Source organism: Varanus komodoensis, unplaced genomic scaffold (assembly GCF_004798865.1).
Source record: "Varanus komodoensis strain SLA01 unplaced genomic scaffold, ASM479886v1 scaffold29_1, whole genome shotgun sequence".
Classification (NCBI taxonomy): Eukaryota; Metazoa; Chordata; class Lepidosauria; order Squamata; family Varanidae; genus Varanus; species Varanus komodoensis.
The window spans coordinates 3,203,067-3,227,019 of record NW_025335759.1 but is presented as its reverse complement, the minus strand read 5'-3'; the positions used below and the strand labels follow the sequence as shown (position 1 = coordinate 3,227,019).

The 23,953-nt window shown below is 48.5% G+C and overlaps 1 protein-coding gene across 2 annotated transcripts in view; it reads left to right on the top strand.

The window, feature by feature from the left end:
* Positions 1-8,129: 8,129 nt before the first annotated feature.
* SERINC2 (serine incorporator 2) overlaps positions 8,130-23,953 on the top strand; it is a 32,601-nt gene continuing 16,777 nt past the window's right edge. Inside the window, exons 1-5 of one of the 2 annotated variants that reach the window (XM_044434868.1) lie at positions 8,130-8,291; positions 14,897-15,058; positions 15,695-15,882; positions 17,531-17,610; positions 22,579-22,716. In XM_044434868.1, the coding sequence (XP_044290803.1) occupies positions 8,253-8,291; positions 14,897-15,058; positions 15,695-15,882; positions 17,531-17,610; positions 22,579-22,716 (607 nt within the window). In that variant the 5' untranslated portion in view covers positions 8,130-8,252. The remainder of the gene's footprint in view (positions 8,292-14,896; positions 15,059-15,694; positions 15,883-17,530; positions 17,611-22,578; positions 22,717-23,953) is intronic. The other variant, XM_044434867.1, reaches the window with a different exon arrangement.

Here is a 23,953-nt window from a genome sequence, read left to right as displayed (position 1 = left end):
TGCGGGAATCGGAGAGCAGGCTTCTGCCGCGCACGCCAGCCCCGCAGCAATCCCGCTTCGGCCCCCGTGTCTTCTGCCTGCCGGGCCACCTGGCTGGCGCAGGACTTGGTACCTGCCTTTTTGCACATGGCTGCTCTGAGCTGCCCGGGCTTGGATGAGCTTTCCTGGCGGGGCTGCTTGCTGCGCACCCGCTCGCCCTGCTTCTCCTCCACCGCGCCCTGCCCTTCCCGTTGCCACGATCTCCGCGCAACAGGTCATGCTGTTCATTCGGGGCTTTTCTTGTCTGCGACTTTCACAGAGAAGCCAGGCAACGTTGGCCGGGCATGCCTCCCCCCCCGCCTTCCCCTCCAGACTGCTCTAGGGCGAACCGAAGCGGAAACGAGCATTTCCCCAGATGTGCTGGACTGCAGCTCCCATCTGGAATGGTGGAGACCCCAGACCAGCACCTTTGGAGGGCACCGGGTCGGGGAAGGCCAACCTGGGGGAATTCCCAGGGATCTCCCTTAGGCGGTCATTATGCCCAGCCGAGTGCCAACAAGATTGGCACCAACAAAGGGCTGCTGGGAAACAGGAGGTCTCGGCATCCTTGGGTGAACCTCAGGTCTGCAGAAGTGCAATGCACTTTATTGAAAAAGAAAAGGAGGACATCTTTCCCACACAAGCCACTACAATCGATGTTAGTGGGGCAGTGAGTGTATCCATTCCGATTCCAGTCTGAACTTTAAAGGAGCAATCAATGGGGCTGCACTCTGCCCCCAAAATGGATCCAACAGCATGGATTTCTCCTTTAAAGTTTAGGCTGACACCCAGCGTGGATACACTACCCCACTGAGCCACCAGCCACTGCTGCCAATGGCTAATTCAGAGTTTGTTGTTGGGTTAACTGCTGGGTTGTTTAACCCCTAAACAACCCAGTGCTCCAGGTTTGCATGTCATGATTGGCAACTTACAATAGTCATAGGTTATTAATTAAAAGTGGATGGGGTGGTATGCTGGTGTTTCACCCTTAGGCTGCCACTATGTGCTAACTAGCCTGTTGGCCCCCTCTAAAACACTGGATGATTCAACACATCAATGTTGCTTTTATTTATTAGTTTATGCTGTCTATAAATAGAACTGCCAGTGGTAGGAGTTAAGACATGCATTATTTGATAAACTGAATACATTTGAGAAACCCTTGGATATATCCTAATTCCCACTATACCCAATGGAATTTAATCTTGCTCCTAGCCTACAATTTGATGGTAATTTATTCATTACATTTTAAACTTATCCTTCCTCCAAGAACAGAGTGGCATGCATGCTTTCTTTCTTCTTCTTTTTTATCTTCTCACCAGTCCTGTTAGATGGATTAAGCTGAGAAATGGAGAGAATGGATTCCAGCAACACAATAATTCACACTCGGGTTTGAGCGTAGGTTGTCAATGAATGAAGTTTGTTGTCGAACTGCAGGCTATCATGTTGTCTGAAGCTGGCTGCACTAACAAACCATGGTTTGTTAACATGAAAAACCCATGAAGGTCACTCAAAGCTTAGGCCTTGGTCCTGGAATCTGAGAGGAAATAATAAGGAATAGAATACTTGTAATTAAGTACAAAGCAAACTTTCCTTACTACCAGTTAAACCCAACTTGCCCTTGAACATCTGGAATGAGGAAGAAGCTTCCGATCCTAGAATGTTGCTTTCTGGAAAGTTGGAGCCCTGAGATCTTTGCTGCACACAGATGTGTGTCGTTTGAATGCTGGTCAAACACCACCTTTGATCAGTAGCACAGCCTTCCTAATACCAGCCAATTCCTCTTGTTTCCAGCAGAGCATGTCTTGGGCTGATTGATTCTCATGGCCGGGCCAGCTTCAGGGTTGAGGCTAGGGAGCCACAGGCAAGCTGCCTTCATTGGAAGTTCTTCCCATCCATCGTTGCCACTTCGTCCCATCCACTCTCCTTGTCCTTTTGTTCTAATACCTGTTAGGGTGGCTGCTTTTGATCATCAAAGAAAGAACAAGAAAAAAGGAAATGCAGCACTCCCCAAAATGAGGACAAAAGAGGGCAGCGATATGTCTGCTCTTTCAATGTGCAAATTTATATGTCAAGATGCACATTTAAAAAAAATATCATTTAAAAAGGAATTCCAGACATCTCATTTGAATGGGGAAGGCTGCGACCAGGTGACCCATCTGTCCAACTGTTCAGTCCCCTGTCCGAGTGCAAACTGTTCACTGGAAATGGTTCTGATAGTTCATAAAGTTGAACTGGACAGGATAGCCCTTTGAACAGAGAGGTTGGTTTCAGGTAGAAGCGAGTCCTTTTGCAGCCCTTCAACAAGAGGACTGCCCCCTGGGAAAGGCCACTCCAAGTCCGATTTTCACCTAGAGGGAAGGGCAGGAGAGTGCTCCTTCCATTTGCTTCCTGGTGTTCTTCCTTTGGACCCCAAGGAGAGAGAAGATGAACAGATGGCGATGGAAAAGCAGCAGCAGAAGGGCCAGGTGGTCAGGAGGAGGGCCTTCAGAGACAGGTGCCTGATGAAAGTGGCTCCTGACCCCATCTTTGCTGCTTGGCATGTGTGAACCATCCCCCTCAATTTGGAACACTGTTTCATGTTTTAAAATATTTTTCTAAAAATTAGCTCACTTGCTCAAAGATCAGTGTTAAACTAGATAAACATGCTGAACGCCCTGTGTTTTGTTTGTTTGCTTGCCTTTCAAAGAAGTCAAAAGCCCACGTGAAGGTTGAGGAGAGAGACAAAGGTCAGGGTGGGGTTCAGGATTGGATAAGTGTCAGCAAGGAGTGGAGTGGAGGTGGTGGAAAGCAGAGGAAGAAAAGGACACACGAGCTTCTGCAGGGGAGTGTGGGCCAGCTGTACCACTAGACAGAACGAGTGGCTTGGGCTGCAAATGCCGGGGTGGGTGGAGAATGCTGGAGGACAGGACTCTGTGTGTGTTAGGCAGCCTGACCTGAACCCCTCTAAACTAGCTCATTGTCCTCAGGTTTGGTGGAGGATGCTGTTCCTTTACCAGCTTTGAAATAAGGGTCCTCTGGTTCTGCCATGTGCTTCTCTGTATGGAATTGGCATGCCATCCTGTCCTTGGCTGCTTTGCACAGTCACAGACTTGCTGATGGGGACAGCGTAGCCATTAGTTGGGCCATCCAGTTGTTCCCCATCGTAGGTTGTAGGAAGTCAACCCCCCAAAGCCAAAGAGGTCCAGGGGGGAAGCATTGCTTGGTTGCTGCTCCCCACAGTGAGCCCAAGCCAGTTTTAATTGCAGAGCAATGGCCCATCACCTCCCAGTCCCCAGACTTGGAGTTTGCATCAGGTGCGGAAGGGAACAGCAATATTTGCAATGCTGGTCTGTTTGTAATGCGCTTACACCACTCCTTCACATTTGCTTCAAAATGTGGTGGTCAGCCCTGCTGTATGCTTTGCAAGAGGAATCCTGGTCCCCTGCCCCAGAGTCCTGCCCTGATGGCACCACCGGCAGAGGCTTCTGTGGGGAGTGGCCAGACGTGCTCTTCAGACCGTGGACATGCAGTCTGTGGTGCAATAGAAAGGGGGAATCTCTTCGCCGCAAACCAGCCATGAAAGTGCATGGGCCTTCTGCTTGCCTTCCAGTAGCTGCGAGGGGGTGCCGGTTGGTACTTGCAGCCCAAGCTGTAATCCGAGCCTGCTGTCGCCGGGCGCCCCACCCTCCCACACCCCCTGCCGCCACCACCAGTGCCCAGCTCAGTCCAAAGGATTTACTTAAAGCTCTTGGTTATTTTTTATCTCTGACTGCTGTTATACTATCATCTTCCTTCAATGTTCTGTTGGCTCCAGGCAACTCGCTAACCCCTTTTGCAGGGATCTAAATATAGTCCCAGCAGCTAAGCAGAATTTGCTCAGCAGCCTGGCTACTTGGGGGGTGTGCGTGTGTGCATGCGCATGTGTGTGAGCTTTGGCAAAACCTCCTTCGTGGGCATAATAGCAGGTGGTGGAGGAAAACATGCCATGCAGGAGATGGAGAGGGGTAGATTGGCACCCCCAGGGCATTTCTATTCCTTCTGCTGTGCATGTCCTTCTCATCTCTTGGTACCTTCCATTTGTAATAACATCTCCTCCTGATTTCTCTTGCTCTTTCATCCTCAGAACGCTTCTTCCATAGCATCTGGTTATATCAGGTCCGTTTCGGCTGTGTCCAGGGGAGGCTGGTGACTCCTACGTCAGAAGGCACCTTACCCATTGCAGCTTTCATTCTGAGCTTCACTGGAGCTATCTATGGTGGCCGATCCATTTAGGGGGTTACGAACCATCCATAAATCCTATAAAATTCAGAATAAAAGTTGCAGTGTATAAGTTCTATGGACACCAGCTTCCTCTGGTTCTGTCTACATCCTTAAGACGTCACGCCGGGCCAGCAGTCTAACAGAAATGTCATGGCACAGTTTGTCTGCCCTCTCCAAACCTGGTTCAGCCTCCAGATTCCAAGTCCCAACGTCCTTAACCATTGTCCATGCAGGAAGGGGCTGGTGGGAGTTGTAGTATAACAGCATCTGCAAGGACCCAGGTTGGGCCAAGTGTTCTCAGTCCCCAGAGTGAGACTGCATCCTTTCCTCACCTCCTGGCCCAGCTCCTGGGGGGACTGGGGGTCCACCATCTCCGAGGAAGGGTTGCAACAGGGTAATGATAGTCGCGATGGCTACACATTACCTTCACTACTGCAGGCTCCATGCAGCGGCTACAGCAGGTGTGCTCTTGTGTTCATGTCCTTCTTCAGGGCTTCTGGTCACCTCTCTGGGGACAGAATATTGAACTAGGCTTCTGCTTTGCTCTGGCTGAGCTCTGCTTGTGTTCTCTGTGCAAGACTTGCTTTTCCTCCACTTGGGCTCCTTTTTAGACCACTCAGGTCATCCATGGAGGCCCTCCTTCACAGCCCCCTTAAATGAGGGGAGGGGAGGGAGCTTGCAAAAAAAGGGCCTTCACACCCCACCTTTGGAATTCCCTTCTAAGAGGGCGCGACTGGCACCCTCTTCATCTTGCTTTTGGTGCCAAGTTAAGACTTGTTTTATTTAGTATCTGCTTTTAGATTTGACTCTTGGTTTACTGCTGGCTGATTGTTTTATTGTTTCTTGGTTCTTGTTTTATTGGTTATATTGTATTTCTTGGTTATTTACTTGCATTGTATTTCTTGGTAGCATTTACTTGGTTATATTTATATTGTATTTTTATTCTTTTATGTTCTATGGTTTCAGTAATTACTGCTATTTATTTTTATCTGTATTTTTGTGCTGTGAGCTGCCCAGAGGGCCTCTGCCTATGGGGTAGCATACAAACTCGATAAATAAAATAGCCTGGTTTTAGTAACTACACTAATTTAGATTACTACAATGCACTCCATGCGGGGTTGTCCTTAAAGACAGGTGAGAAGCTATAGCTTGTGCAACTTGCCATACTGATGCATGGCGGATGCATGGAAGAACAGGCCTGCATATACAGTGGGAGGAAACAGTGCTTTGAACTGATGTTTCCCAGGCACTATCAGCCCAAAGATGTCGTACAACTATTCTGATAATGCCTCAACAAAGGTCTTTTTTTCCACTAAGAAAAAAAGACAGAAGTGGTAGAAAATAATGAGATGTTACAAATGGAAGAATATATACTCACCATGAAATGTTGCATTTAAGGCAGAGCTATTACAAGGTGATGGTGATAATTTATTGAATTTCCTAGGGTGCGGTCTGATGCACTTTTAAACAGAAAAAAATCTTATAACTCCCCTATTTCCCAGCACCTTTCTCCAGAAGAAAGTTGATTCACGGCAGGATTCAAATATGCAAAATTTAGGATAGCTAAAACCAACTTTGATTAAGATAGCACAACCGCATAAACCAGAGTACATGTTCTTCTCAGCTCTCCAGCTGTTTCTTGGAACTTAACACAAAGTCAGTGTAAATGAATTTTCTGTTTCCTTTTGACAACCAAAATACTGCTGTTAGAAGGATAAATTCCATAACACAATAAATTGAGAATTTAATGACACTTTTAACATTTGAATGCGTGATATTTAGATGTCTCCCATGGATAAATATGTCTTTATTCATAGATAAAGACATGGATATATGCTCTGCATTTGTTGACAATTACATACTGCTTTTTAAAATTGATAACAGTCTATTTTTATAAATATATATGGGTACATATATTGGATCTATTTAAATTTTATGTAGGAAAATTATTTTCCTCTTTGCTCCTGCTTATCATGGTTTTTGTTTTTATTTTTTAATTCACAATAAAATTAATAAAAATAGAAAAACTCCTGAAACAGCCATGACAAGCAAATCATTCAACTGATGCATTAAAAAGCACATGCTGCCATCAGATGCCTCCAGTCAGAGGGAAAACTGAACCTGGCATCCAAAACATCTCCATGTTGGATAAAGGTATCATCTGCAAACACCCAGAGAAGTTGGTAGAATATGTATATTTTATACTTATACGTGTGTGTGTGTGTGTGTGTGTGTGTGTGTGAGATCAGCCAAAATTGGCCATTTTTGGTCTTGTTACTTTTCAGTAGCACTGCAGATGTCTTCTTTCCCAGCAGGTGTGTAACAATCTGTGGCAATCCAATGAGCCATCTTCCTTAACACATTTTTCAATGTTCTGCTGCGGATGAAAAAGCAGCATCCACTAATGTCTTTTTAATGTGATTGTGAGGCTGGTGGAAATAACCCGGGTGTAAAAGGAGCCCAATTCCAAAGGCATGCATCTAACCGAATGTTACCCTCAGCCTGTTCCTCCATCTCTGCCCATCTTTATTAGTTGAGCAAAAGAACTAGAGATTGTTTTCAGTCTGATATCTAGTGAACAACAGTATATTGTAAGCTGCTTTATGAAATGGTGACTTTCCTATACCCGGTACATTTCTCAGTGTGCATTTGCTTTCAGAGGGAGGATGCAATGCCCAGATAAAGTGTTGGTGTCAGCAGCAGACAGAAGGGAGACTTGGATTTAATGATAGGTCTTTGGCAGCAGATCAGCAAGCATTTTAGAATCCCAGTGATTTAACAATAGCAGAAACAGCCTAAATGAAGAACACTTTGGGTAACCAGGGAAAGATGCTTCTGTGGTGGGAAGATGAGCTCCATTCAGGTCTGGTCCTCAAAGCAAACTCGTGCTCAAAATTCTTGAATTCTAGGTGAATATTCTGCACCTGGTTCTGGTTAGAGATCCCAGGCTTCTGGTAAGTAACAAAGTGTGTCCAGTTTGCCTGGAAGTTTGTGCATTGCTTGTGTCCATGCATGTGTGTACACGTGTGCACATATATGTCAAGGGATTATTACCTGGGAGATGTATGTAAGACATCTGCAAGGCACCACTTTAGGGAAAGTTGATGTAGAAATGTTGCTCCGACTTTCCTCAGCTGCAAACACATGCACATCAATCAATTCTAAGCTCAGATTTCTTTCCATCAGGGGCTAGCCCTGAAAAGAACAGGGGTCATCTGAGAACAGGTCTCTGGACAGGCCCAGCACTGCCTCCTGAGAACAGTGGTGCTGAGTTTGATGGTCTCATGGCATGTGCATTACTTTTATTCTCGCAACAAACCGGTGAGGAAGGCTGAGGGTGGGGACTGGCCCAGAGCCAACCCCCACCCCACACCATTAGCCACTGAGTCTCTCCGGTTTATTGTTCAAGCAATAAACAAAACACTTGTTTGCCAAACAGTGCTTATCAAAACAACAACAGGAACGTGTGTGTGTGTTGCTGCATTTTACAACCACTGAAATTATCGCGACTCCGCGGGGGTACACGCGGGTTTTGCTTCTATTGTTCGCATCTGCTGCTGCTCTCCAGATGCCCCAGGCTCGGGACTCCTGGATTTCGCGCAGCGGCATCCCGCGCGGCACGTGCCCCGGAGCAAAGCCTTTGCTTCGGCGCGGAGAGGCCGCAAGCCAGGCGAGAGGCGCGCCACCGCCGCGCGCTGCTGGGGGGCGACCGCCCCTCCCGATCGAGCGCCCCCTCCGCGCGAGGCCGGGGCCTCCATTCCTCCGCCCGGCCGCCAGGTGCGCTTGCTTGCAGCCGGCCGGGCCCTCCCCTGCGGGGCGGGGGCGCGGCCGCGGCCGAGCGTGGGCGGAAAGAGCCGACGCGCTGAAAGGCCGCCCGAGCGGCTCCGGCAGGTAGCGCGGGCCGCGAGTTGAGCCAAGTTTGCGCTCTTCCCGAGAACCGCGCCGCACGGAGCTGCAGCCGGCGAGGCGAGGCGGGGGTCTCCGTGCCCGGCGTCATGGGAGCGTGCCTGGGGGTCTGCTCGCTGCTGAGCTGTGTGAGTGGCTCTATGGTCGCCTGCCGCGGTCCGCGCTTGCGAGGGTGGGCGAGGGGAGCGGTGCCGGGGCTCGTCCCGGTCCCGCGGGGCGGGGGCGGCCTCCGAGGGGGGCTCCGTCGCTCCGGGTTTGGCTCTGACGAGCTGCGGCGGTGCGCCGAGGAGCTTCTTGGGCTGAGCCGCGGGGTGCGGGGAGAGGAAGAGGGAAGAAAGGCTTGGGGCGGGGGGCCTGCGTCGAGGTGGCCGCCCCGCAACACGCTTCCCGGGAAGTAAGTTCCACCGCGCCCCGTGGGGCTTCCCTTGGCGGCAGCGTGCCCGGGGTCGGTGGTCAGTGATTCAAACTTTCAAGCTGCCTTTGTCCCCCCCCCACCCCCCCGCCATTCGCGGACAGGGTTAAGTACTTCCGTGGCCAGGTTCCAAAGAAGGTCCTGTCCTGTAATCGCTCTGTGCCCGACGGGCGATCCGAGCAGGTCGAACCTGCGTGCCCGCACCCCGAGTGGCAGTGTGCGTGCGTGCTATTTTGGGAAAGGGACCGCGCCCCGCTGAAGTCGCCGACTGGCTTGCTTCCTTGTTGGCTCGGAGGTGGCTGCTGGGGGCCGCCCCGTCGCTTCCAGGCTTGTGGAGACCCTCGGAGTGAAAGTCCTCCGGAAGGCCCGTCCATGGCAGCCCTGCTCGGCTCTTCCACGTTCAAGGCCGTGGCTGCCTGGGGGGAGGGAGAAGAGCTGCGCTGGTCTTCCTCGGGGGTCGTCCGCGGGCCCCTGCTCCCCAGTGGGAGCCAGCGAGATGGACTGGGGGCCACGAGCCACTGGTGGCTCCACCTGCGGGGTGGGGGACTTGCACTCCCGCTGCGGCCCCTTTAAAACCACTCGGGCTGCTTGGGCAAACAGGTGTCTGCAGAAGGTTCCTCTTTCGTGGCCAGGATTTTACAATCGTCTTCAACGGTTTCCAACCCGAGGCTATCCTGGTTATGAACAGTTGGAGCACTTGCAGACCCTTTAGTACAACACAGCCTTGCATTTCCCCAGCAGAAGTGCATTTCCGCACTTCTTCCTGATGTTTGCATGGGGGTCGTGCCCTGCTGGCAACCTACCTTAAATCAGCCTGTGACCCAGCACAAGGTCCCAGTGTAGTAAGTGGAGATCCTGTGGGGACCAGTCGCTATGGTCCCCTGTGTGCTCTTGGGCCCAGCTTCCCTCAGCCCCAGCTAGTATGGCCAATGGTTAGGGATGATGGGCCTTGTGGTACAATAATAACCAGAGGACCACAGACTCTCCCTACTCCTGGTGCAGAAGGATGTTTAGTAAAGGAACATGCTTTTTCTACTTCTGTGTGAGTAGTATCTGCTACCACCCTCAAAAATTCCGCACTTTCATGCAGCTGTTAAAAATATCCCCCCTTTGTGGGGAGGGGATGGCATCTGTAATAAAATAGTTGAAGTCCCATGGAATTTAAATGTACACCTGGGAGATGGATGCTTTCTGTTTTGCTCATTAAATCCTTTGCAAAACTGGGGGTGCCCCTTCAGTCTAACAAGAGCCTTTCAGCATTTCTGTAATCCAGTATTTCTAGTGCATACGCTGCTCCTTGTTTTGTGATACCAAAGTGCTAGAAAGCAAAGATGGGTTGGAGAAAGATGTGTGATATAACACCAGTGTGGTGTAGCAGTGAAGACTGTGGTACTGGGACTCAAGCAATCTGGGTTCTAGTCGCTGCTCAGCCATGGAACAAACCAGGTGACTTTGGGCCAATCACAGTCTCAGCCCAACCTGCCTCTCAGGGTTGTTGTGGGGATAAGATTGAGAGCAGGGGGAGAGAATGTTGTAAGCCACCTTTGAGTTCTTTAATATCCTGCCTTTTTCTTTTTTAATCTAATAATACTGTGTATGTCTGGTTATATATGTTGAAGTTAGTGAACTGAGTTCTGATTAGAGCTGTGTATTTATATTTTGGAATAATGTAATGGAGAGAGAAATGTTCCAAAGTCATAACAAATAGATCCCCCCATCTGTTGCTGGGAAGCAGAGCTTATTAAGATCCAAAATGTACAGAAAGATGTTATCAGTACCAGTGAGAGTTGCAGCTTGAAACTCTGAAATGTAGGCATTCTTGGATATACACAAAGTTATAAAGAGGTGAGCTGTCACCTGTTGATTCTAGATTTTGGGAGCAGAGGTCTGTTTGTTGCTTATTAACTCTGTAAGGCCCCATGAACTCTGACAGGAGAATCTTGGTGGTGTTAGTAGTAAGAATGATAGCACTACCAGGAGGAGTAGTATGTACTGGTTCTTGTGGAATTGCTTCCACACATATTAAAATACAAGTTGACCTGTTGACCACTCCTATTGAAGCATGTTTGTAGGTCAACTTAAATATGTGGCAAACTTTTATAAAGCCTAAATGTAGAAACATATGGAAGATGCATTCTGGGAAGGCTGATACATAGGACTGCAATTGTGAAGTCCGACCCTGGGTATCTACCCAAAAGTAAGTTCTTCTGGGTTCTGTAGAATTTTCTCCTGTGTAAGTATCACAGCCTTAGGGTGTGCTCCAGTGGGTTGTGATCTCGGTGCACATGAGGTTTCTACATTCAGGTTTTATGAAAGTTTGCGAAGTATTTAAGCATAGAGAAGATTCCCTGTTACTCTGCATTTGCACTGGATAACTGATTTCAGGCTGGAGCACTTGAGAGCGGGAGGGAAAGAAGCTGTAGAATATGACCTCTTTTGGCCTCGGTGTCCTCTTCCTTTCCTGTCCCTGGAACAATTCCTGTACCTCTTCTCCGAGGTTGTGCTACTGACCGCAAAGAGACAGCTCCCACTGTTTTTTGCCACATGGACTGCCAGGGTTTGGTTGAGCTCTAAGGTACAAGCTCTGTTTCCGGCCTCAGACCTGGAAATGTAAAGGGTCCTTTACCCTCCTAGGTGCTGCCTCAGGTCTCAAAGTTGTAGAAAAAGTGACAGTAAAGTTTGTAAAGTTTCTGTAATGAGCAACTGTGTTGTGACACAGAAAGAGGTTGAAAAAATGAGGGTGTGACCATTGTACATTTTTCAGATTGAGTCACATTGATTTCTGCATTGTAACATTCATGTAAGTTTTTATGGAAGGAACTAACAGAAGAGAGAGAGACTAGTGCAACTACATGAGTCATTTGTTATAGATGAGAAACCCTAGAATGGTCCAGGGAAGGGAAGGGACATTTCCAGATGGAGTAACTTGATGTTGGGACATTGTCAAAACTGGAAGAAAGCTTTCAAGAGCTAAGCAAAGCTTATTGCCAAACATAAGCTTGTGAACACTATTTTTTCATAACTTCTCATTAGGGATGTATGGATTTTGTTGACTTTGTTCTGTTCATGTTTTGTAGATGGTCAAGTATCGTTTGTCCTGTTGTCTCCTCAAGGGGAGTCATTTTTTAAAAGCAGATTCTTATTCCACTTGTGGATTAGCACATTTGTGCAAATGCACATTAGCCCAAGTAACAATCAGTGCAACTTCTACCCCACAAGTTCACTAGTCTGTAGAATAAGGTGAAGCTTGTTCACTGCACTGCAGGTCTGATTTAGAGAAAGCTAAACTTACTTGAATCTGTTGCAGATTTCTTCAATAACCTTAGTTCTTATGTCTGTGTATGCATATATGAGTGTGTCATCCTCAAGGATCCTCTGGTGGCAAATGATAGAAATAGAAACTTAATCCTTAATAAACCTCTCAGCATAGCATTTTGACAATTGCAATGATAAAGTATATGACACAAACTGCAGAAGAAAAGATGAAAAAACAGACTTATCAAATACGCAGTGTGTTTAAGTTTGGGAGTCTTTGGTATCCTAAAACCAGGATTAGGATTGGATTCATTGATTTAAAATCTCTTATACCGTTAATTATTGTAAAATCTCAAGATGGTTTACATAAAAATTGTCAGTCTGTATAGGCAAATTCTCATATACTCATGCATTCTTTTCTCCAGCATGGCTCCTAGGAGATCAGAAGCTTCTGCTTTTGTTTTAGCTGAAGTATAATTTAGCATGCTGTGGTTAAACTTAACTTTGGTTAGGCTTCTCCAGATGTGGGGATGAAACTGGCTTGCTGCAGCAAACCATGATAGATGAGCCGTATGTGTTTGGATCTGGAAAGCATTGTGAGTTGAAATTGCTGTGTATGAACACAAGGCTTTCTAAGGGTTGTTCCTGTAATAATAGCATATCTGTAATAGCCCTCAAGGATGCCCAGCGTTAAATGGGAAAATGCACAGTGAGCATCGAGCTCCATGGAGAGTATATTCATTCCTCTTTTAAATGGCCAGGTTTTCCTGTAATACACACGGAAATACAGGAGCAGTCCTCCCCTGGTCATTGCTTTCACGTAGGCAAAGAATAGTAAGGAGGAGAGTGTACGAGGGACTCTGCAAATTTTGGCAACTCATTATCTCATGCCAAACGAAATTCTCACCGGTCTGTGCTGGCCGAATTCAATGGGTCCAGCTATTCCCAGCCCACAGAGGATGGGGTTGCATTTGTGTGCGCAGCCGGGTGGAGCGGAAGGCCTTACCTGAATTCGACCGCTTCAAGTTGGAACCTGGGATCTGCAAATTTCAGGGCAACTCTGAAGAATGAATGTTTCGGTAGTGGGGTGAGTGGCTGAGGCGTGAGGAACATACCAGGGAGAGGGCTAGGCAGAAAGTGTATTTGCCTTTCAGACATTTGCCCTGGGGGAAGAGTTCACAATAATGGTGGCAGAGGATTCAACCGTGCCAGCATGCGTTTGGCGACTTGATTGAGTACAGCCTTGTAAAACCGTACAGAAGCCGGACCTGTGAAATGCTTTGCATGGTTACCAGTGCAATTTCATGCATGTCTAGACAGAAAGAGGGTCCCCCAATTCCCATGCTGGCATTATAGGACGTCTTTCTGTCTCGACAAGCACTCCGCACTCTGAAAGTATTTAAAAGTGCTGGTCTGACTTCTCTGCTGGGAATCAGTAATGTTCACGGGTGTTGCATGAAGAGAAATTTGATGTTAAAAATAACTTTTGGGAATCATGGCAAAAGCCCTTTGCATAAGCTGCGACCTTTCCCCTCACTTATCATACACAGACCAGACCAGTCTGTTTGCGCTTGATAGTTTCTACACCCTCCTCCTTATGTCCTTATTTGGCCACTTTCATTGCATGTGTTTTGATCGTATCTTTCAAAATGCTTGCGAAAGTGAAAAGGGGCTATAGATTTTTAAGGAGAAACAACCTCCTGAGGATTGTAACAACTTTGCCTTGGTTGCGAAGCCCAGTTCAGCTACCGACATTTTGTGTGGCTTATCTTTCTGGAGTTACTATTTAACCATATTCCAAAGCAGTCCTAGATTCTCTCTGCTTTGCTGGTGGAAAGGCTACTGTATCCAACGACTGCTGGACCTGGGAACTCAGAAACAGAAAATCCCCAAGCAGCATGCCAGCAAGGCAGTTGTGGCTTCCCTGGAAAGTCCACCAGAGTCTGTCCATCAGTCTCTGCTGGTGGTGATGCCTGTGTGGTGGAGCTTGTCCTCCAACACCTACGAGAGTCAGCATAACCACTGCCCCCTCTTCTTGAAGCCAACGAATACCTTGTGTGCACGTGTTGTATCACTCTGGGCTATATAAGGCTCCGCACGGGGAAAGCAACTGTTAGTATGCAGAATGCCTGGATGGGGAAGGAGGTTCACTTGGGAGGAGATGTCCGAGTGTTTTTAAGCAGGGGAAGCCACTGGGTAGCCCCCAGATGATCTGGACAACACCAACCATGATTCCTGACCATTGCTGGCTAGGGATGATGGGTATTGTAGTCATGGAGAGCATAAAGCTGCTTACCCTGTTATAAACTGCAGCCTAATACTCTACCATGCAAGTAACCATGACTAGAATGGTGTTATTAAATTGGCAGCATCCAATCACATGGAACTTCACAAAAAGCGTGTGGACGGGACCTGGCACAAATGGTTTGCTATTGAGACCAGTTTTCCCCAACTTGGTGACCTCTAGATATTCTGGGCTAGAACTTCCATCATCCTGACCACTGGCCGTTTTGGTAGAATGATAGGAGCTGTAGTCCTAAGCCTCAGGAGGTGGGTTCCACAGTTTTTTATGCTCTCAGATCATACTGTTGCTCTGGATATGTAAAAGCGGGGAGAGAAGAGAGAAAGCCATGTGTTCTTCTGGGCGTTGGCAGGACAGGAAAGAAACCTCTGTCAGCAATGGCTGGGCTCCCCCTTCTAGTCTCTCTGCACTTTAACAGGGGTGTTCAACCTCTTCCAGCTCATGGGCCGACACTCATTCAGAGGAGCTCTCGGAATCCTGCATTCCACTGAGGGGCTGAACCAAAGGCAAAAGCACGGTGGAGGAAAAACACAAGCATAATTTAGGTTAAGATCTTGCTGCCGGTAACTAAACCTTAGTGAAGATGGTGTGCGTATGATCCTGTGGAAAAGGCAGCAACCCAGCAGATCATGGGTGGTTGTTGGGGGAATGACATGGCCATTTTGGGAAACCAGACGGGATAGGATGGGCGTGATGATCTGCACCCTCTCTTCTGATGGCTTTTTGCCACTCATTCATTCATCCATTCATCCATTCATTGCCAGGTATCATGTCTTTGTGGCTCAGCCCCTTGCCTCTTGTGTGGTTGCTGCCCCTCTACAAAGAACTCTACCATCACACGCCTCAGCTTCACCTTGTTCCTCTTTCTGGGGACGCTGGTGTCCATCATCATGATCATTCCTGGAGTTGAGGCTGAGCTCCACAAGGTAAGCCCTGCACGGCATGGCTCTCTGCTTCCCCCAAGCGCTGACTTTCCAGTAGCGGCATCACCAGGCTCCCTGGGATGAAGTGGCTGCTGGAGACTCGCAGCGTGTCCTTAAATCTTTCTTGCCCCACCTCGCTACCCTCTTGGCTCTGCCAGGAGGAAAAAGCTCCTGTTTAAACAAGTTATTGGGCCAGTTAGGGAGATTTGGCAACCGTATGCCTTTTAAAGCTCCAAACAGTACTGCATAGCCGTGAGATATCTCCCTACCCCATCAGCCTTCCCATCCCTTCTGTTGCACAGTAGAGCTCTTGTTGAGCCTTGTGGCAGGCCTAGGCGAAAGAGCACAAGATGTCGATACTGCACATTCTTCACTGCCTCTTCACTGTCTCTGGGTGGCCTGCAGGCATCTGTTAGGTCCCTTGCTTCCTGGCAGGGCAAACGTGTTTCTTATCTTTGTAAGAAAGACCGGGTTGGGCAACGCATAGGTCGAAACACCTCAGGGGGACGCAATTCCCATCACTCCTACCCAGCATAGGCAATGATGGGGGTCATAGGAGCTGTAGGCCATAACATTCGGAGGCCACAAGTTGCCCTCTCCAGATTAAGGCCACTCATCCCTGCTGCTTTTCTTCCGTAGCTTCCTGGGTTCTGCGAAGGAGGTGGTACTTTCCTAGGTGCCCAAGGCAAAGTCAACTGCAAGTCCTTCCTGGGTCACAAATCAGTCTACCGGATGTGTTTTGCACTGGCTGTCTTCTACTTCTTGTTTGCCTTGATGATGATCTGTGTAAGAAGCAGTAAAGACCCTCGTGCCGCAATACAGAACGGGTGAGGTTGCAAATGCCCTTCCCTTTTCTCAGCTATTTAGACTTGTGTCTCCCCTCTTGCGCAGGTCCTTCCCACAGTTATCTGGGAGCCTGTCTGACTGAATTCCGTGGGACTTAATTCTGGGCACGTGTGTACAGGATTGTGCTGCAATGAACACATGAAATGGCCAATGCAACCGGGGAATCATTTGGATTCGGGCTGCGGTGCTGTTCTTGTCATATTTATGTAAAGTCACATGAGTGTGATAGTTCAGTATCATAACCTTTTGTAGATCAACTTATTCCCTTCTCTGTACAATATCTTTCATCATGAAGCAATTTCTTTCATGCTTTTGGTGTGTTTAAAGTGTTTAATGGAGCAGTGTGATCTTGGGTACATTGCAAATCACCTTTGCAATTGAGGTAAAGAGTAGGATACCGATCTAACAAAACAATGCAGGCTTTTCATTGTGAGGCTGACCTTACTCACACAATAGAATCAGGCTCATTTCAATTGTGCTTTGCCAGTTTCATTTTTTAAGGGATCATGGGAGGGGAGAATAATTTGGTCTAGCTGTTCTCTATAGCTGTCAAACCGGTATTTATTTTTTAGTCTGACTTGATTCACTGCTGTTCAGAGTAGCACAGATTTGGCTTCATGGATGGTTCCCTTTCCAGCCATTGACCTGGCCCAGTCCTGAATATTTATCACAAGGCCAGGCTGACTTCAGGCTTGTGGGTTCAACTTTATTTCTCATCAGAACCCTGCAATGCAGCGAACAGTGTTTAATGTAGAATAGTGACTTGGGAAGGCAGAGAGGGCTACAGTCTTAAAATGAACAAGGGTGCCTCTGAGCACATGAGTTTGTTTTCAGTGCTAGAACTGCCCTCTCATGTCATTCAAATCTGCTCTTTGGTCTTCTCTGCATTCCCAACAGAAAACGTCTCTATTGCTGTCAGACAATGCAAAGTTGGAATCCCCTTTGTGAATTCATACAACTTATTCTGTGATCCACCAGTCAATCCTTATTTCCCCATCACTGGTTTATTACCTTCTGCAAATTTTCGGAGCCTCAGTGTCCTCCCCTAAAGAAGTTCCTCTTTCCTGTGTCACATACTTTGCAGAGTAATATCCTGATGTTAGACTTCGGGTGGGAAGCCCACAGGCCAAAGTTACAACTAAGTGCAAACCAGAGTTAAGTGCCTTCATGTCTTGGTCCCATTTAGAGGACAGCTATGAATAAATTGCTCTCATAAATAAAGCAGGAAGTGCTCCCCACCTCCCAGACCCCATCCTTAAAAAAAGTACAGTAGGGAAAGAGAGCAAGGCTCTTATTGAAGGAGTGCAATAGTTCTTAAGCCTGCTGGGAGAAGTCCCAGCTTCTGCTGCATATAACAGCACTTTCTGTTCTTTCAGTGGATGTCTTGACAGATAGGAAAGAGGGAGGGTGACTGGATGGATTGTATGCCCCCCGATGTTCAAGATTTCTTTTTCAACAGTAACTCCTCTTCTGATGGGGATGGCAGTTTTGATCCAGGATGGCTTTGCTTCCGAGCTGTTTCCATCCTGGCTTGCTGCTGGAGCAAGCTGAGCACCTGCTTGCAAGGGCTGTCCTAGGATTCTTCTCTGCAAGTCTAACGTGTGTTCTTTCTCCTCTTGTCTACTCCAGGTTTTGGTTTTTCAAGTTCCTGATACTGGTTGGAATAACGGTGGGGGCCTTCTATATTCCAGATGGCTCATTCACTTCCGGTAGGCCAGACCTCGCATTTCTGTTTGTTTTGTACACTGGGGCTGACCTGTCAAGCTTGGTCTGTGTGCATACTCATGTGTGGATCAGCTGCCTTGCTTAAAAGTGAGGCCGAATGTTTTCTGCTCCCTACTCCTTCAAGTTTTCTGAAGCCACAGAGAAGTCAAGAGGGTGGTCAACAGGTTTCTTGGCTTGAGTGGGGCTAAGTGTCCTCCCATCCTATTTTAGTGATCCCCCCCAGTGGCTAGTAGGAGTGGCGTGATTTGCAGTGGGTCTGTGCGAGTCACCTGCCATTTTCATTTCCCTCAATGCCACAGAGATGCTAATTGGGGACTTGGTGGTTAGCTGAAGTAGCAGGTGGCTCACAGATGCAGCTGCCCCCTTTAGGGCCTGGAGGGCCGTGTCCACAGTGGGCTCTCCTGGGCAGCCGCTTGAGGTTGCTGGTGCCCAGGATGAGTTGCATCTATTTTATTCACGATGCCATTTCTCTCTTCCCCTTTCTTTTTCCTCCAAGGAGCCCAAGGCCATGTATGCGACCCTCTTCCTCTCCATTTTATCCTTACCACAGTCCTTGAGAGAGGTTAGACAGAGAGTCTGTGACTGCCCCGAACTGCCCATTGAGCGGTGGGGGTGGGGGGAGAGAGGACCCAGCTCTCCTGAGCCTCAGCCCAGGGCTCCAACCATTACACCACATGGGCAAGGAACAGGCCTCGCAAAGAGCCTCTCTTCCAAGTTTTCAGCCTCTGGCTTTGTCCTGCTTGTGCCCCGTGCCCACCAGCTAAACAGCTGGACTTGCCAGCAGCTTTCTGCTGAGCCAGAGATGAGGGGACTGCGAGGAGAAGGGCAGCTGTCCTGCAGTGCAGGACAGGAAGGGTGCAGTCTTGCTTCAGCACAGGTTGGACCCACCCGTGTGAAGGATCGGGCTCAGTTGCCTTCCTGCTGGAGCTCTGATTCTGCCTCTGGGCTTCTGCACGCCTCTCCTACTGCCCTGTGCTCAGGGGTGAACTTGATGGTTTGGGATTGGGGAGCAAGCCCAGTCAGGATGCAGCGCTTCCTCCAAACCAGCGCCCTTTGCCAGGAGGATGTGTGTTCAGGTAGAGGTGTTGGGAGAGTTCCTGGTCTGTGCCAGCTCGCCTGGGAGACTGTCAAATCCAGGGCCAGCAATTAGACCTCTCTCTCCTTGAGGCTTTGTGCAATTCAGTGGGGGCCCAGTGAGGAGGGGGGCAGTTGGCTGCCAGTCTTGCAGACTCCCCTCCCCCATCAGGGCTAGAAGTGTAGAAAAATGACACTGGATGGCCTTGGGAAGGAGTTCTTTGTTGGATTCCTAATTGCAGACGGAGTGAATGCAAGATTTGCGCAGTCACCATTTCCTTCCGAGTAGCAAGCAGCAGTAGCAAATGTCCTGAGTCAGCCTGGGGACCGAGGCCATGCTGGCAGGGAATGGTTGCCGTTGCAGTCCAACCCATCTGCTCTGAAACTAGTCTGAGAGCTTAGTTTCTGATGCCAAAACCTTCATGATTAAACGAACTCTTTCCCAGCTCCATAGGCCTCATGGGCATCCACGTAAGTTCGGTCTGCAGGTCAGTAGGTGCAGGAGCCAGTTCTGCTGAGGTGCTGCGCTCAGTGATGGTTTCTCCCGGGAACCTACTTGTCTCGTGTTTGGCTGTCCTAGTTTTCCCTGCAGTTTGACTTGTGCATCTTTTAGGTGGATGAAGATATTAAGATTTGGCGCTTAGATCGCACTTCCAGGACGATGCATGAGCACTTGGCAGCCGTGACTTTGCTGCAGTCCATCAAACGGAGGAGGGGAGGCTGCAGCCCTCCCAAGCATTGTTGGATTTTAACTCTCATCAGGCTGTGCCAATGGCCAGAGATGATGTGAGCTGTAGTTGAGAGACATTTGGAGAGCCACAAGTTTCCCACCCCTGCTTTGCTATCATTCAGTCCGTTTGATCTGGCATCACTATCCCTCCTATATTTAGTTATTATATTTGTTATATTTCTATGCTGCCTTTTTATCCATGGAGGCTTACATAATCCTACTCCACTCAATTTAAGCCTCACAACAACCCTGTGAGGTGGGTTAGGCTGAGAGTCAGTGACTGACCAGCATCACCCAGTAAACTCCATAGCCCAGCAGGGACTAGTACCTGGATCTCTCGGATCCCCAGTCCAGCACTCCAACCACTTGCCCACAGCAGCAGGGCCGTCTTAACAGCATTATGGGCCCCTACAAGAACTGCAACTACTGTTAATTTTGGAAGTTTTCCAATTTTCCAAGGGTTAACGTGCACGGATTAGTATGGGGCCCACGGGCAAGCGCCCATCAGGCCCGTGCGTTGAGACGGCCCTGCACACCTGCGCTCTCGCCATTTTGTGGTTACAGGATGGAGGCGCTGAGCATGTGTGTCCAGCTTGAGGCTGCCTGGCAAGTTCACAGCAGAGGCAAGCAAGGCTCAGCTCCCTGACCTGGGGCTGAAAGTGTCTTCTGCATGTGATTGTGGGCATGGCGGATGCAGCCTGCTCTGCTGGAAGGTTGGAGGGCTGAGAGCTTGTTCAGCAGTGTCTCCCGAAAAACCTGTTCCTGGCAGTTTTGTTCCCTGGGCTGGCTGTGGGGTTGAAGAGCTGAGAGATCCTTGGTGTCGGGCCCCTTCCTGCTGCAGATGTGGCCCCCTTTACATCGGTGCTGTTGCCCGGGGCAGCTGTTCTTGAGCTTTTAGGGGCCTTATTGTTCCTTTTCTCTCTTTTAAGGAGGGTCCAGGGTAGACAAGATCAGGTGTTGGAGGCTTGGCAATTGCCTAAGGATGCCTCCAGTACACACCCATATTGTTTATTTTTATGGAATTAAAATTACTTTTAGGATGCCTTATGACTAGGACCCTCCCAGGGCAATATCAAGATAAAACAAGTGTGACTAGAATACAGTTAAGCACCTATTTAAATAAATGCATAGAAACAGAAATTCCCCATACAAGAAGCAGACCTTGCCTCTTTTCATGATGTGTCCCTTCACTCCAGGCACTCAGTTTGACCTAAACCCTCATCAGCCCCGGTCAGCACAGCACTTGCTGAGACACTGGGATTGGTAGACCAACACTTGTGAAAGCCCCCCAGCTTCCCAGCAATGCACTGTGGCAAGGCCAGCAACAACAGCTGGCTTTTCAGAGCTGTAGCAGATATGAAAGGCTGTTTGGTGAATGGGAAGCTGTAAAATTTCGCATTCTAAAAAAGACTTCAGCATCGAGTCCCCTGGTGTTTGCTTTATGCGCAGAGCTGGGAGCAGTGGCAATTTCGCCTGACTCCAGAAATGGTTGAGTGAAACAGGAACAGAAGTCAGCATTTGCTAAACGTTGTCAAATGGCTGATGTTGGATGCTGTTCTGTCAGGGTTTTGCGGTCAGAGACTGTCAGGCTTAATCACAGGCTGTGCAATACTGGCACTGAACTGGCGCTAAGTGAATAATTCAAGAGGTGGGGTTTTGGGGGACAGAAATGCCTTTGGCTCATTTGAAAGCGTCTCCCTGTGTTGGTCTGGCCTTCATTTCTATAGGCAGTGGTAACAGGATCTGCAGGGATGCAATTCCACTTGCCAACCCACTTAGAATTTGCTCTTCCCTCTGAATTTGGCTGCCGTCCTGGTGGAGAGTGGGGGTAATGAGTTTTCCCGGTAATCATAGATTATTCCCTGTTGGAATGCCAAGTGTTTTGGGGAGCCTGGACCTTGAATGGGCAAGTAAGACCCATTCTTAAAAAAAAACAAACAAAAAAAAAACTGTTCCTGGAAGAAATGAAAGCTGGGTTTGTTGATAAACAGCTTGGATTTCTCAGCATCCCTCGTAGCCGTGATAATGGGGCCTCGCAAATTTGGAAGAACAGGCACTGATCATGATGATTACGCTGCTGTTTGTAGGTGTGGCTACTGGGAAGGTATTCAAGGCAGCCCAAGATGTTTTGCCGCCTCAGGTGAAGGGCAACTCTGTGTGTACAAAACTCACGCAGCTCAGCAGGAGACTCGTTCCCAACTCTGGCAATGGGCAGACATCCACCGCTGCGCCTGGTGGCCCTGGTTGGTGTAGGGGGCACCAGACCGGCCCCACGCCAGGCAAAGCTCCTCTTTCCTAGCTCATTGCTGCTGCTCTGCTTGCAGCTGCCTCACCTGGCCGAATGGTGGGGCTGCCCAGGCCCTCTTCCCAGCTCTTCTCAGTGGGTCTGAGCTCCCCCTTGGAGCTCAGTTGGTTTAGACAGGCTGCCCTGGTGTGGCACCATCCGGATGTGTTGGCACTGCAGCTTCCTTCTGCTTTGGCCGGGGGAGGCAATGATGGGGAATGATGGGTGCTGTAGTCCAAAGACTCTGGAGGGCACAGTGTTGTGGACTGCAGAAAGAAGGCACAATAGTGTCACAGCACTTCTGAGCATTCAAACTGCATCCTGGGCATTCTCTAACTGGAACCCTTCCAAACCTTCCAAGGCAAGTATCAGTGTGATTTCCCCGTACTGCCGATGGGGGCAGGGGGGTTGAGGCTGAGCATGAGCGGCTTGCCTAAGGTCACCTAGTGAGGTCACGGCAGTGGTAAGATTGCAGCCGGGGGTCTTCCTGTTGCATAGCTCAGTCTTTTATAGTCCTGATATTGCACTAGCTTTAGACCCTTGCTTGTTTATAATTGCTGCTCTCTCTCTCTCTCTCTTTTAATCCAGCTTTCTTAATCCTGGTACCCTCTGATGTTTTTGATTGCAACGGCCTCCATTCCTAACTCTGGTGGTGGGTGCTAATGGGAGTTAAAAGTTGCAAAAAGTCAGATGGGTACCAGTGTGGCAAAGGCTGGATTTATACAGTCCTCTACCTTGGAAGAAGTCCTGCATGGAAATCATCCTTGCCTTGCTGATGATTTAAAACTTCGCATGATTGGTTGAACCTGCAGATGCAAAGTCCTTGGAAATAACCTTCCCCTTTCCTCTTTTCTCCCCATGAAGTCTGGTTCTACTTTGGCGTGCTGGGCTCCTTCTTCTTCATCCTCATCCAGCTCATCCTGTTGATTGACTTTGCCCACTCCTGGAGCCAGATTTGGCTGCGCAACGCAGATGAAGGCAACAGCAAATCCTGGTACGCAGGTATGTATGGCGTGCCAGCTCACCTGTGTTCGAAATGGATGCTGTGAGTCCATCTCTGATGCCCTTCTGACTTTTATTTAGGTGCCAGACAAAAATGTACCTCCTGTTTCTCCCTGGGTTTTTAAATACTGTTAAAGTTACCATTTGAAATTGTACACTACTTGAATTGCCTGTTACAATTATAGTTAATTTGTATGTCTCCTCTTTTCTTTTTCTTTCTTTTCCTATCTTTGTGAGCCACTCTGAGAATATCCATCTACATTGAATGTGCCAGATATAAATGATGCAACTAACCATATTTGCACTATGGAAAGCAATCCCAGCAGATCTGAGCCAATCTCTCATATGGGGGGGTGGTTTATTTTTTGGGATTGGGGTACAAAGTACGCCAATGAGTTTGGGGGAAGAAGGATCCAAGGGGGAGAAACCACCAAAGCCTTACTTGGGCAGCTTGTGTTCATTTTTTAAAAATTTAAATGTCTTTTTTGAGCAGATCTTTCTCTCCTCCTGCCTACCCCCTTCTTGGTCCGGAACTTGATTTCCAACAAAATGGGAAATTTCCACCCCAGTTCCATTCCCCCTTTTGCCCTTTAGTGGGGGAACAAAGAGTTTTATGAATGTGCATCTCCTCTTTACCTTGAGGAGCTTCTGCTCCATGGGCGAAGAAGAGGATCCACCAAATATTTTGTCTCTTGTGGTGCTCTCTCAGGAAGCATAATATCACAGCCTCAGTGCAACAGTTTGAAGAGATTTTGACCTTGGGGATAACAGAATGAAAACATGACAACATCCATGTATAAATGCCTGGTTCACCTGTAACACTAAACAAAGGCATGGCTCACTGAAATCTGGCTACGTCTTGTATCTGAACCCATTCCTGAAAGCCAGTCATGATTTTTTAACCAGCTCCAAACCCCAAGAGGAAGCTATAGTTTGTCACTGGCTTATGAAGTCTGACTTGCTGAAACCACTGCTTCTCGTGGCACGTGACTCCGGAACGGTGGCTTACTCCTGGATGGCTTGCACTGCTGTGCACCCTTGAAACAGAGGTGCTCGGTGAGAGCAGGCTGAAAATGGAACTGCTTCGAAGGCTGTCAAAGTATCCCAGGAGCAAATCGGATACAGTGGGAAGGAGCAGCAGTTGATTCCCCTGTTTAGAAACACAAGCAGGCCAAGGGTTGCTAGGAGTTTACTGCCCGAGCATGCACAGGATTGCACCGCATGTCGTGCAGCAGGG